Source organism: Diabrotica virgifera, chromosome 1 (assembly GCF_917563875.1).
Source record: "Diabrotica virgifera virgifera chromosome 1, PGI_DIABVI_V3a".
NCBI classification, from domain to species: Eukaryota; Metazoa; Arthropoda; class Insecta; order Coleoptera; family Chrysomelidae; genus Diabrotica; species Diabrotica virgifera.
Window position 1 is genome coordinate 296,302,898 of NC_065443.1, and position 15,530 is coordinate 296,318,427.

General features: G+C 34.5%; 1 protein-coding gene across 3 annotated transcripts in view; it reads right to left on the bottom strand.

The window, feature by feature from the left end:
* Positions 1-15,530, bottom strand: part of LOC126885583 (ATP-binding cassette sub-family G member 4) — a 256,853-nt gene that overhangs the window by 26,338 nt on the left and 214,985 nt on the right. For all 3 annotated transcript variants that reach the window (XM_050652180.1, XM_050652186.1, XM_050652193.1), the window contains 3 exons: positions 11,750-12,064; positions 6,513-6,796; positions 3,798-4,088 (listed from right to left, as the gene is read on the bottom strand). In XM_050652180.1, coding sequence (XP_050508137.1) covers positions 3,798-4,088; positions 6,513-6,796; positions 11,750-12,064 — 890 coding nt within the window. The remainder of the gene's footprint in view (positions 1-3,797; positions 4,089-6,512; positions 6,797-11,749; positions 12,065-15,530) is intronic.

Below are 15,530 nucleotides of genomic sequence, written 5' to 3' on the forward strand. Positions count from 1 at the left end.
ACATATCAACAACATTCAAAACAACAAACACATTGAGATCTATTCTATCTAAAACTAAACCTAACAGTGAACAAGAAAGAACAAAGAATTGTATTTATAAAATACCTTGTGAATGCGAACAATTTTATATAGGTGAAACGTCAAGACCATTAGACGTTAGAGTAAATGAACATCAGTCTTATATAAAAAATAGAGAATTTGATAGATCTCAAATATGTCAACACGCATGGGATAATGAACATAGAGTTCAGTGGAGAGATTCAAGTATAGTCCTAAAAGAAGCAGATAGTAAAAAGAGAAAAATCAAAGAAGCGGCTCTAATTATGCTAAATGAAACCAATTGTGTCGCAAATTCCTCGGTAGAATGCAGTAGGATGTGGTTACCCATATTAAAGGAGGAAGTCAATAGAAAGAAAATACCACAATTAGTAAATCAGTAACATATCGAGTTAGTACATATTTAGTATTTTAGTATTATTTAAAATTTAAAATATCAAGTCAGAATTTGGTATTATTTTTGAGAGTAAACTAAATGTAAACCCAAATACTTACGATGTCGGGATAATATCACGAGGTTTTTCCTGGTTTTCCCTCGTGATTTACTATGGAATCTCTAACGCGAGAATTTCAGTGCCACCGTTGCATTTGATTGTCTTTTTAAAGACAGATCACATGCTATGATTTTTTGTGGCGGATATTCTTGAGTTGGAAATGATTTCATGTAATCGAATGAACTATATTTTAGTAAAGTCGTCCCAGGAACGCAACTCATCAATATTGGCAATATAATTTTAAAGTCGTCTACTTTAAAATGTATAATACGTGTCTGAATTGCCGATATAAATGAGTCAGATTAAATAAATTATTAGAAGAATTTTTTACTAAGCAACAACATTTTTGTTTATTTAGTATTATTTTGTATTTTGACAACGACACCCGACTTGGGCATCGAAACGTTAATAAAATCATTTTTAGGTAAAATTGTGGCTTATTTCCCATTTGAATATACTTGATATACAGTATGTCCCTGTAAGTTGTATCCATATGGAAAACTTTTTTATTATTAATTTTACGAAAAAAACTTATTCTTTATAAAAAGCTCTACATGGTCCAAAACCTAAGATTTAACCATCAAATATCAAATTTTTTGAATATTATACGAGGTATGTCAAAAAGTTTGAATTTCACTCAAGAGTAAAGTAGCTTTATTTTTCAAAATATTGAAAATTGCTATTATGAAAAGTTGTTTGGAATTAAAAACTGTATTCTAGTATGCAATTACATCCTTCTAATTGAAAATTTTTTTTTTTGAAAAATTATGGATAACAACATTATTTTCAGTTGTTTTTATTCAGATAACTCTTTTATTATTCATTTTACGAAAAAAAGTGATTCTTAATAAAAAGTTCTTCATGGTCTAAAATCTAAAATACAACCATCTCATGTCAAATTTTATCAATTTTATACGAGGTATGTCAAAAAATATGAATTTCGCTCAAGAGTAAAATACGTTTATTTTTCACAATATCGAAAATTGTTGTTATGAAAAGTTATTTAGAATTAAAAACTATGTTTCAGTATGTAATTACATCCTTCTAATTGAAATATTCTGAACTATAAAGGTACTTTACTTTTGATCTAAATTTATCTTTTTTGACATACCTCGTATAAAATTGATAAAATTTGATATAAGATGGTTGTATTTTAAGTTTTAGACCATCCAGAATTTTTTATTAAGAATCACTTTTTTTCGTAAAATTAATAATAAAAGAGTTATCAGAATTGAAATAACTGAAAAAATAATGATAGTTATCCATAATTTTTCAAAAAAAAATTTTTTTCAATTAGAAGGATGTAATTGCATATTAGAATATAGTTTTTAATTCTAAACAACTTTTCATAATAGCAATTTCCAATATTACCAAAAATAAAGCTACTTTACTCTTGAGTGAAATTCAAACTTTTTGACATACCTCGTATAATATTCAAAAAATTTGATATTTGATGGTTAAATCTTAGGTTTTGGACCGTGCAGAGCTTTTTATAAAGAATACCTTTTTTTCGTAAAATTAATAATGAAAAAGTTTTCCATATGGATACAACTTAGGGACATACTGTATATGCGTAGGAACAAAATCCATAGACCACGTAATGGCATATAAATACCTAGGTCATGAGATTCACATAGGAAAAGATAACCAAACCATTGCGCTTCTCGGCCGTATAAGACTGACTTGGGCAGCCTTCGGCAAGCTGAACCATATTTTTAAATCATCTGACATAACAATACAGTAGAACGTCAATAATCCGGATTAGTTGGGACCGGACCCCATCCGGATTATCAAATTATCCGGTATATCGAAATTACCTAAAAAAAGCCAGTATACACATTAAAGTACAACAAACGTTTTAAAATTGTATGTTTTCTCTTGTACAGTAAAGTGTCTAAAAATAGAGGTGAAATTAATCAAAACATTTTTTTTATGTTTAAACACTGTATTGTAATTAATTTATAATAGCAGCATGTGTACAGTAAAAAACATCAGACATTATTTGGGCTTTTAAAAAATGTGTAAAATATTTTTGAACTGCGGTAGAGGTTCGTTTTTCGCACCTAAGTTCTTAATTTATTTTAAAGGAATCAGATATTTTTGCTAGATACAAATCCGGATTATTGACGGTCCGGATTTTTGACGTCCGGATTATCGACGTTCTACTGTATGTCTTAAAAGAAAAACTTTTAATCAGTGTGTTTTGCAAGTGTTGACTTACGATGCGGAAACGTTGACCATGACAAGAAGAATAATGCAAAAGATCCGTGTGTCTCAAAGGGCGACGGAACGTGCTATGTTGGGCGTTTCACTACGAGACAAGATCCCAAAACGCCAGCTACGACAAAGAACAGGAGTGGCTGATGCAGTAGAGAGAGTTGCAACACCGAAATGGAACTGGGCAGGTCACGTGGCTCGCATGACAGATAATAGATGAACAAAGCAGATACTGGAATGGAGACCAAGAGATGATGTCTGACGAAGCAGAGGTTGTCCACCAACACGTTGGACCGTTGGACTGATGATCTAAAACGTTGTCATAGGAATTGGATGCAAGAGACACAATATCGAAATAGATGGAAAATTATGAGGGACATCCATGTCCAGCAATGGATAAGTGAATATTGAATGATGATGATTATATTCTTTCGTATTTATCCAAATGTTGCTACGACTTTGGTAGTAAAATAATTTTTACCTTCAAAAGGGGGTTTTACCTAACGAAAAGTTGTCCCCGGACCCCTGATAGACGAGGCAGTTATAATTTGAATGCAGTTAAGAGTAAAGACAGATTCACATCCAAGAAAGTCACTAGAAATATCACCAAATACTTCTTCTTTTTTGGTTGATCATATCGACCTTTGACGTTAATCCATACATATTATATTAAAGGTACTAATACGTCGCTAAAGAGTTTTAAAAACAAATGTGTTTTTATATGAAAACAGACTATAAATCGAAAAATTAAAGGAATAACGCAGAAAATAAAAAACTCGCTGATATAACTTAATTAACCTAAGAAATGCCAATAGCGTCAAAATTTTATAAATATAATTAGTGTCAAAATTTGGTAACAGTGGACTAAACTTGCCTGAGGTTGGAACAATTACAAACAAGCTTTACGGCTCGGGAAATTTGAATTACTCCTCTTGGTTTAAAAACAAACTATAGTATGAATATAGACTCGATCTAGTGTAGACGCCGCGTTTATTAATTTTAGAGTTACAACTCTCGTTTTCAACTTACCGTAATCAGCAGGATTATGATAACTGGGACAATTCAAGCCCATGCTGGACAAAAATGGCACCAATCCTAGCACAGGCCCTCTATAAATACACTGTCCTTCCGCCATCATGTAAAGATGGTCGAACATTTCAAATAACCTAGCTGATGGCTGATGTATAGTGCATATTATTGTTCGACCTCCTCGTGCGAGTGACTTGAGTAGGCAGAGGCACTGGAAACATGATGAACTGTCCAGACCACTCGTTGGTTCGTCGAAAAACATTACTGGTGGGTTATTTACTAATTCCAAACCTGGAACAGAAACAAGTATGTGTTACAAAAGGAAAAAAAATGAAGGGTTGGTAAATCTAAGAAAAGGATAATGTTCAGGGGTCTCCATTCATAAACTCAGCCAGAGAATCCAAAGTAATTCAACCGTCAGAGATTTGAGCTAAATCAGACAATTAGTTACAAGTTAAAGTGTCTTAAGTACCGCTTGTTTTGCAATTTTTTCTTAAATAATAGAAACATTTTGTTTCTCCCATGATAATCTATGTTCCCGAATCCCGAATGAACGGTTAAGAGACGATCTGCTGACTTTCAATGCATCAGACGCAGATGATGCTGAAGGATTTGGTCGCCTATATTCGGCAGAACAAAGTCTATAAATTGTTTTGGTCGATCTTGAATTGAAATTTCGTGAGATAGCAGAGAAATTCAAGATATCAGAGGCAGTGTTCACTATTTTGCATAACATTTATCAATGAGAAAGCTGTGTTCTATTGATGAGATTGAGATATGTCCCATTGGATCACAGTTGATCAAGGACAATTCGATTAGAATTCAGAGAGTTGTTTGCTGAACTGGTTCCAGCAGAGTAAATAGGAGTTTTTGGTTCAGAATAGGACAATGGATGAAACATGAATAAAATACTTTTCTATGCACACACCGTAATTATTCAAGTCTGGTCAGTCAAGGAAAGATAATAGACCATTTAATGTTTTGCAGTTCGATATGAAAAACATAATTTTATAAGATAGAAGATGAAGTTTTCGATCCTAATAGCATTATTAATAATATTTAGAAAATATTAAAATATTACTAAAAGATTTTTAAATTGAAAACTTATTGGTCCATTTTCTTGGTAACACCTCCAAGGCTTCTAAAATTTGCAAGCCAAATGGATGCTGAAGCGAAGAAGACAAGAGGGAAATCAAAAAACTTACAATTCACGACCCCGTCTGTTCAGCTGGTAAATTCCAACAGAAAATGGACCTAGTTACTCGAAGGAGTAAAGACCAATATAAAAATAAAATAAAAAATAAAATAAAATTTTTATTTTTAATTCAGTTGCAATGCGAAGGCAAAACAATCTTACTTTTCAATTAGAATACGATCGCGATTCAGAGGACTGGACTGCGCTCCGTATTCTAATTGAAAAGTAAGATTGTTTTGTCTTCACATTGCAACTGAATTAAAAATAAAAAATTTTATTTTATTTTCATAATTTTATAGTTTAAAATACACTTTATTATTCAGTATAGCCTCCCTGAACATTAATAGACTTATTCCAACAAGATTCCAATTTACGAATTCTATCCCTGAAGTAAGAATCGTGAAGAGCTGGAATATACGCTTTCACAGCTGTTATAACCCCACCATTTGATGAAAAACGCTTTTCACGCATACATTTTTTAGGTATTGAAGCAGATCAAAGTCTCTAGGGGCCAAATCTGGTGAATACGTTGGATGCTTCAAAAATTCGAAATTTAATTAATAGATTTTAACCATTGTCTCAATGCTCATATCATACGGTGCACTGTCCTGATGAAAAGGATTTATTTTCAACAAATCGGTTCTTTTTTCACGAAGTTTTTCCTTCAGCTGATATAAAAGGTTACAATAGTATTCAGAATTTATTGTTTTACCAATTTCCAAGTAATCAACCAACAATATTCCTTTCGTATTTTACTTATTCGCTCTTTATTCTTTCGAAAACGTTCTAAACTTGCTGAGAAAGTCGCATTCGCATGTACTTTTGTTCCATTGTTAGCGAATGAGGCATCCATTGTGAACACAACTTTCTGAAACCCAACACTTCAATCAAAATATTGTTTACACTACCCAATGATGCCTAGGGTTTCTCCTAGATCTCTTTCAGTCACTCGACGATTTTTCAATACGATATCCTGTATTTTTTCTACGATTTCTGGTGTTGTTGCTGTTTTTGGACGCCCTTGACGTGGATCATCTTCAAGGCTTGTACGACCACGTTCAAATATAACAATCCATCTTTCTAATATTACTAATTGAAGACGAAAAGTAGTTAAACACTTTGAACATTAGTTCTTAAACCTTTCAAAAATTAAAATTCAATCACTACATGATATGTACTTGATTTTTTCCATTGTACAAAACACTGTGATACGTCGGTGGTAAATGGCTTGTAAACAAAGAATGAATTGACATATTGAAATGGAACTTCACATACGTTCATATAAAGAGTGTACCAAGAGAACAAAAAAAAAATAGAATAGTAGTAACGCCCTCTTCTATCGAACTAATCGAACAGCAAAACTTATTGAACAGCCTATTATTTGTATCAAATGCAGATCATGAAAATGAAAAAGATGAGTCTACTTAAAGCTGAGTCTTTAAGTAATATAGAAAGCAGGCAACTTCAATTAATATTTTTTAATTAATGAGAGTTTATATATTTTAGTAGTATTAACTTACCTATTGACAAACGTTTCCGTTGACCCCCCGAGAGATTGGAGGAGTTTATATCGATGCAAGTTTGAAGTCCTAAATTTTCAATAATTTCGTTGATCACAACTTTCTTCTCGGACAGTGTGACAGTCTTTCCTAATTTGAGATTCGCTGATACCATCATGGCCTCCTTGACGGTGAGATGTGGGGAGAGGCAGTCGTCCTGCATGATGTAACAGGACATCTTCCTGAAGCGTCGCAGGTTGCGCTCTTTGCCGTTGATCATAACCTGCCCACTCAGATTTGACGTTCTGGAAAAGAAAAATATTATTATATTAGACTTTGGAAAGAAAATTTGAGTCTTTCAGCCATTGAATTTTATAGAACAGAGTTATTCTAGTAATATTTTTGGTAATGTAAGTTTCATGCCCCCTTTATTATAATATTTTTCTAAATTAAGGAAATCTATTCTGTGTTTCTTGATATTATACATAATGTCGTAGACATGCTAGATAGATGTGTTGGCGGAAGTAAAATAAGCAAAATATATAAGAGACTAGACAGATGGGTCTAAGTGGAAATTTTCGGGAAATAATAGAATATTAAGAGGATCCTTTGCGTATAGTTGGTTCCCCAGTTTACTCTACTTAACCTCTTCTACTTAAATCCGACTTTCAACTTCACGCTGGTGCCTCTGTAGAAGCGAACAATCCAACTGGAGATTGCAGCAAAAATATGAAAAGGAGCTCCACGTTGGGCGCCAATATAGCAAAAATTGAAAATGGGGCATCTTAGTTAAGGTGCCAATTGGCTCACAACGCAAAAGGTGCGTGACTAGTAGGGTATGCCGGAGATGGATCATTGATACTCAATGAAGGATTTAGCCTATTTCCATGCCCGTAAAAGACAGTTAACTAAGAAATGAAGGTAACGGGTAAAAGATAAATGGATGGAAATAAGAGTACTGAAAGTAGGAATTTGGTTGTTACGGTTTAAAGAAAACATACCCAATAAAAAAAAGGGGATCGGAAAAAGGAAAGATAAAAAAAATATTTGCAAACTAAAAGATCCGGACATAGCAATGTATATTATAGAGAGCAAATAGAAGATAAAATAAGGATAGAAAACGTAAAAGAAAACGATATTAACCCGCTATGGATAAAAATACGAGATATTGTATTGCAGAAATCGGTTGAAATATTGGGTAAAAGAAAATCAGAATAGATAAAAGAAGTCGGTGTTTTGATAGTGAGTTTGAGATGGCAACAAATAGCAAAAATGCAGCATTTCAAAAAACTCTTGAAGCAGCTTGCACACGGAGAAAAAAGAAAAGTAGGTATAGACGTCTCAGAAGAGAGGAAAAGCGTATCGACTAAAGGAGAGGCAATATGAACAGAACAGAAAACGTTAAACATCCAAAAACTTAATAAAATAATAATAATAAAGCCTCAGGAATCAACGAATTTTGCTCTGAAATATTTAAGGAGGGTGGTGACCAACTTTTGACAGTAAACCATAAACTGATAGTACTTAGATGGCAGAATGAATTGATACCAAAGGAGTGGCTACAGGGAATAATATGCTCTCTGGATAAAAGGGGTAACCAACTTGATTGCAAGATCACAAGATCTATAAATTCATTACTCTGTCATTTGGATAGCAAGTAAATATGTAAAAAAAACATGACAAGCAACGAAATAAAAGAATGTATAAGCAAACAGAACTCTCCATGGTCTTCAGAAACATCTGAAAAATAAAAACCTAAAACTTTCAGTAAACCTTGACATTTACAAGACCCATAGGCTCAAATACGAGATACCATGACGAGAGACTACTTGTTATCTTTGAGAGTAAAATACTTCGAAAGATATTTGGGGCCAATATAACTTTGAATTATATAGCTATACACAGATCTAGATATTGTGAAATTTATTAAAGTAATATGGGTTGGACATTGGACACATTGCTAGGATGTCAGATAATGAGTACACGAAGAGATTGACACTCTCAAACCCAGAGAGCGAGGAAGTAGAGGACGAATGCGTAGAAGATGGATTGATGATGTTGCAGAAGACCTTAAGATTCTAAGGGTCAGAATATGGAGGGAAGTTGCTAGGAATTGACGGGACTGGCGACTTCTTTGAGTATATGACAAAAGTAGTGGCAACAAATTGAGTATACGACAAAAGTAGTGGCAACAAATTGAGTATATGACAAAAGTAGTGAGAAGAAGGAAGTTTTATACAGGATTTGACGTGACAGATGAGACACATTTACTATAAAAGAACAAAAAGATTGAATGTACTTTTCAAATTAGACAGCAAGCACAGAACTGAGAACAAAAGCTTTAGATATAATCATCATAATATCCTGTATTTCACGTTCAATATCAATATTTTATGCTCAAAATGAGCCTTGAGATATCCCCTTATGGATAGTACACCTCTGTTCCAATTCCTACAATACAAAACTGTTTATGGCCTTGTTATTATTGCATAATAATATCGATACTTTTTTAGATGGAAAGATCGATTGAGTAGCAGTTAATAGGCTATTTTTGTAATTTATTATTACAATCAACTACTATAATATTCCAGGGCTTTTCATTTACCTACTACCCTAAAATAGAATCGAATGTCTTTCATCTAGTGGCACCATCAATTCTCTATGTACACGCAATAAAATGCTACGGGGTTGAATTGTGACCTTTGGCATAATTTCGGTAGGTAAATTTAACTTTGGCATAAAAAGTTAGATTTATTAGGAGATTATCAACAGCATCGGTAATATATTTATTTCCGTTTTTTACTTCATTAGATAATTGTAAATATTTTGTCAACCATTATAAATAGGTTTTTTTCCAAGAAAAGATGATAGAGTATAAGCGCGATTGGCAGTAAAATATATCGGCGCACATGGATTCGCTCCCAACCCCTATAAAACCACTTTTATTGTACACGAGTTGGCTCCGAAACTCATACCCGAAAGTTAAGTTATGACCCAAGGGTTAGGTCTTCCTACCTGAACCCGGGAGCGAATCCATGTGCAGCCAAATATATAATCAAAAAATTCTCCTTTATACTTTTCCAATAGTTATCTCCTATTTCGCACAACTGATTATTCCCTTTGAAGAGCCAATAAGAAATTAAAACGACCGATCTTGCAAAATCCTCCAGTAAGAAAAATACAGATGGAAGCTGGACAAAAAGCAATTTAGAAAAGATTAATAAAATAAATATCTCGAGGAAATATTTCAGACAAATGAAGGTGGTAACACACTTGAGCGGGGAAACGTCACAAAGGAAGAAGGTGAAATTAAACTAGTCGATCCAAAACAACTGTCCAACGAAATTTGAAAGAAACATAAATCCCAGGAAAGTACCTGGATTTTATTTTACTGGGGAATCAATCGGTCAAAATAAATACGTCGTTCAGATTAAGACATATTTCCAAGATATAGAAAGTAGCAGAGCTTATAATGATACTTAAAACTGAAAAGCAACTAAATACAGTATCATCGTACAGGCCCATTTCCTTACTACTTGTAATTTCGAACCTATAAGAGAAGCTATTGATGAAAAGGCTGAAATCTCTCAGACGCTAAGGCTCTAATTCCATCACGCCAATTTGGGCCTCGAGAAAGTCATTCAACTATCGACTAAGTCCATAGAATAACGGATCTAATAGAGAGATCACTACAAGAAAAGAAAGTTTGCTCCACTGACTTCGTCGACGTGACGCAAGCTTTTGATAAGTACGGCACGAAGGAATTAAATATAAATTACCCATGATTTTGCCAAGTAATTACACATTATTGAAATTAAACATTTCAGATAGTTTTTAGGATTAAGCAAGAAGAAGAAACCTACGCGGAACTAACGGAAGAATTCAAGGCAGGTGTACCACAAGATAGTGTGATAGGACCAGTCCTGTGTCTATGACATAATAGTGATATCTCTGAATTAGATCCAACCACAATTGCTACCTTTGCTGATGATATTGCCTTATTGGCCGTAAGTGAAGATCAAGAAGAAGCAATAAGAAAACTAGAAACAATAAGTTTCGTTCTTCGAAAATAAATGCAATTCTTTCGGCATTTATGACAGCCACAAAAGTCGCCTGCTTGATTGCAAAATAGATTATGTTACCCTTTATGTAAGCTACCACCAAAGAATATATACTCTCCTAGAAGAAGAGTTTTAATGGAACAGATGGTCACATTTTTTTATTTGTCCCTTGAAAATACCGTAGTCATTGTTAGGCCACATGCACCAACTCAGTTGGTGCACAAACTCCTATGCTGAAAAGTTACAGGGCAGTACCCTTCTATAAGGTCTATAATTGCTATCACGGTTACAAAGAAATTTATTCTCATATTTCTTTAATCAATCGCCGAACAGATAATGCACACAAATATAATGTACAGTTTGTACAGTTTCAACAATACAATGTAACACACAAGTCGCCTGCTTAATCGCAAAATAGATTATGTTATCTAATGTAATGTCTGAAAGATCACTAAGTACCGATTCGGCATTCCAGATTGTAAGGAAAAGTTCACTAAGTGCAATAATAAGTTTTAATGAGTTTTACCCTGAAACCGAAATTCACAATATTGCACTCCATATTGGAAGGAAAGATTCACTAAGTGCAATAATACGTTTTAATGAGTTTTGCCCTGAAACCGAAATTCACAATAATGCACTTAGTGAATTATGCCATAAATTATCTCAGCAATTAGAAGGGTAGAGACCCAGGTGACTTCTCCAGAGCTGGGCAGTAGCGTATTGAGTTCAAATTGATGAAAACGTCAAAATCTTAAAAAAGTGCACTTAGTGAGTTTTACCTCTAATAGGATGATATGGCATTCAGCTGTGGGATTGTGCTAGCAAGAATAACTTAGGTATCATCCAGAAAGTCCAAAACAACGGGCTAAGGAGCATTGTCAACGCCCCTTCATACTATAGTAACAGTGACCTACATAGGGACCTAGAACTAGTTACTGTTAACAAAGATCATTGAAAAATTTGTTAAGAGTCACGAACACCGACTTCTTCAGCACGTCAATGTTGCGGCCATCCAGCTCCTCGACAACACGGATCTGGCTAGTAGACTCAAGAGAAATAAACGCTTCGAGTTAGTTATGTGAATTTTTTTTGTAAAATATATGTTTAAGTTAGTTTTACGAACTGCTCGTTAATATTTAGTTATTCAAAAAAACCGCGAACACAAATAAGTACATTAACAACCTAAAAAGTACCTACTTGTAGCCAGCTAAAATATTCATAATGGTACTCTTTCCGGCCCCTGATGGTCCCATAATGGCCGTCAACTCTCCCGACTTGCATTTTCCACTGATGCATTTCAATATCGTTTTATACCCTCTTTTCCTTCCTTCGGATACCGAGTAGGAGAGATCTGTGAAGGTAATGTCCACGGGCGGCCTTTTGGGTAGGTGTGTGAGGGCAATCATTGGCCTTTTATGGTTGCTCGGACTGCTGTTGGGGACCTTACGGAGCGCACCCCCTCCGCTGATGGTTATTGGTGAGGAACCATTGTATATATTGGTTTGGGAGCCACTGGAAAAGAAAGAATTTGTTAACAATATATTTGTAGCAGCGTTCTTAATAGTGTTACGTGTTACGTAGCTAACTGTCTTCCAGCCTCCTATAGTCCAGTGGCGGCTCGTGATTTTTACAATAGGGGAGGCTATACCTAACTGTAAAATATCTAGACAAATTTGCACTAGCAAAAAATTGGCAAAAAATGTAATTTAAGGCCCCATCTTTTGACCATTTTTATTTACATTTCATAATATCATCCTAATTCATAATTTCATGATATCATCATTTTAAAAATAGTTAGTCTAATAGTAAAAGTTTAATACCAAAGTTTGTGTCGTCTATTAGTTAACAATTCCATCTATTTGTAAATAGATACCTATGCATACCAAAATAAATACAGATTTGAAGTTTTGCAGTCCATACATAATGAAGCTTAACATTTTTTAAGATACCCAACTGAATTTTTTTAATTCTAAACGCGGCCTACTGCGAATTCAAAAACACGATAAATTACCGATATTTTGCTTTGAGTTAGAGATATCGGAAAAAGTTATTTGAGCGAGTTGTTCCAAATATTATTATAACCCCACATACCAAATATCATAACAAAATTCGCACTTTTAGATTTTTCATTATTTTTAGTCAGGACCCTAAAATTCGTTGTCCCGAGACGCACCCAACCACCCAACGGAGCTGAGAAGCTACACTGCCTCCCTTGGTATATCTCCGGGCAGCGTGTGATGGCGCCGTAGATGCCACTGTTAGGAGACCGGGTCTCGTTAAACGCCTGCTGCGCTGCACGGAGCATTAGCAACGGAGAAAGCTGGGCTTCTCGGCTCCGTTCGTGCATCTCGGGATAACCCAGGGTCCTGCATACAATAATATGTAATAAAACTGAGACGCGATCATGCGTTCTAATGCTAATGCTCCGTACGTATGGATAATTAGTGATAATATGGAATTTACACGTTGTATAATAGTGAGAGTAATTGTTGTTTTCGCGATTCATGATAAACAAAACGGTATAGAGTGTGTAAAAAATTTATGGGGAGGCTGAGCCTCCCTTGCCTCCTCTGACGAGCCGCCACTGCTATAGTCCGCCCCACCTTGACTTTACACTATAAGGAACATAAGCAATGCAGTCCCTTATGAGAGTTTTTAGCGCGGTGATGTCGATTTTATCAAAAAGAATTTGTAATCGAACATTAGAGAGATTAAATTAAAACTGTTTTAGAAAGACAATCTACAATTTTAGGATTCGTATGCCTAATAACTAACGTATATCAAATAAACTACTGAAACGCATATAAATCCTAAAATTGTAGATTGCCTTTCTAAAACAGTTTTAATTCAATATCTCTAATGTTCGATTATAAATTCTTTTTAATAAAATCGGAATCACCGCGATAAAAACTCTCATAAGGACTGCATTGCCTATGTTCCTCATACTGTAAAGTCAAGGTGGGACGGATTATCGTCAATAAGAAAGACGCCATACTTGTAACGGTACACCTTCCGCACCATTCTGGAAGTTTCTACCTGTGTCACAACGGAACGAGTTTTTCCTCGAGGTTCTTCGTGAGATGGGTAGAATGTTCTAACTTTCTCCAGCAGAGAGGGACTAAGCATAAATAGACAAATTGTGTTGACATGGACTCAGTCATAATTTCGATAAGTGCGCGGTTATTGATAAATTTAAAATAAATTGTATACAGTATTTAAATGTTTTAGTATATGCTTTATAGTGTAGGAAACAGAGGTTGAACCTTGCAAAATGGACACAAGTCCGGTTTTATTTTTTTTCTGGTAGATCAAGGGGTGCTTATTATAAGACTAACTTTTTCTGAAAAAATTTCGCCCCGGAACCCCCTTTTTCACCCCTTTAAAGGGGGTAATTTGTGGTTTTTGCGGAACGTAGCCATTCCTGTACCTTTTACAAAAAATTTTTTTTATAGAAATATGAAGAGGACTATATTTTCTATGATTTATTTCCCGACAGCATATGTCTATCATCCACCGTTTAGCGGGGGTGGCGCCCCAAAGTTGACAAGTTTTTAAAAAAGATGTTTTAAAAAAAAATATATTTTTCCCTAACTGTAACGGAAATTAAGAAAAAGTCCTGCGACAATTTTTCACAAATAAGTGACTGATTTTTTGGTACAGGTTTTACTTAAGGGTAATTGCCCTATTTTTAATTACAGGGTGTTACATTTTAAAAAACCCCTTTTTATACCATCTGAACCGTTTATGCTAGAGTAAAAAGAATTTCAGAGATTACCCACGTGCTGGTGCTATTTACAAATTTGTATAATTTACCCCCATTTTTTCCTCGGAACCACCCAAAAAAAAGAATAATTAATAAATAAAGTGATTTTCTTGAAATCCTTCACACACAATGCCCTTTATTAATATGCTTCATATATCATTTTGTGCACGTTATTATTACCCATGCATGGACACCAAAAGCGATTTCCTAGTGCAACCCCTGTAGCCAAAAAAAAAAATAAATAAAATGGGGGTTGAATTTTTTTTTTGTTTTTTGCTTTTTGATCCATATGGGCATATGCTTCATCAATTCTGCTTTTCAAAAATATATATGGTTATTGCAACATTCCTGCGGAAACCACCCCTATCCTTGAAAATATACTGCAGAAACTACCCCTATCCCTTGGCGAGCATGTTTTTACGATTTTCTCATTACCTATGCATTATTTTTAAACAAAACTTATACAAGGTTAAAGACCACTATTAACTCTAAAAATTAGGCCCTATTCATTTTTTCGTATAAGCAACCGTTACGGCACAGTGGCGCCGTAAACTTCGTGATATGCTTTGGCGGGCTCCAGTTTTTGTTTTTTATTTCGTCACTTTTTGTTTTATTGATAAAGTACTTATGTAAAATAAAACAACACAGTGTAAGCTACAAATTATGACCTATACACATTTTACATTCTTTGCCCCCCAAAGCCACAGTGGTGGCCCAAAATCAATTTTTGCATATTTTCGCCACCTACACGCATTTTATTTCATTAATGCTACCTTAATAGCACAATATTCACCCTTAAGTGGTCGCTAAGCAGTGGCGGATCCAGGGAGGGGTGATGGGGGCGATCACCCCCCCTCTCACACCCAAAGTGATATTATATTTAAAGATTATAAAAATATTCATTTATTTTTATAGAAATTTAGCCAATTGGCACCCCCCTTAACGATGCTGGATCCGCCACTGTCGCTAAAACATAAAAAGTACGCCATCATTATAAAAATAATAATATAAGTATTTCTATAAAAATAAATGAATATTTTTATAATCTTTAAATATAATATCACTTTTGGTTTGAGGGGGGTGATCGCCCCCATCACCCCTCCCTGGATACGCCACTGCTTAGCGACCACTTAAGGGTAAATATTGTGCTATTAAGGTAGCATTAATGAAATAAAATGCGTGTAGGTGGCGAAAATATGCAAAAATTGATTTTGG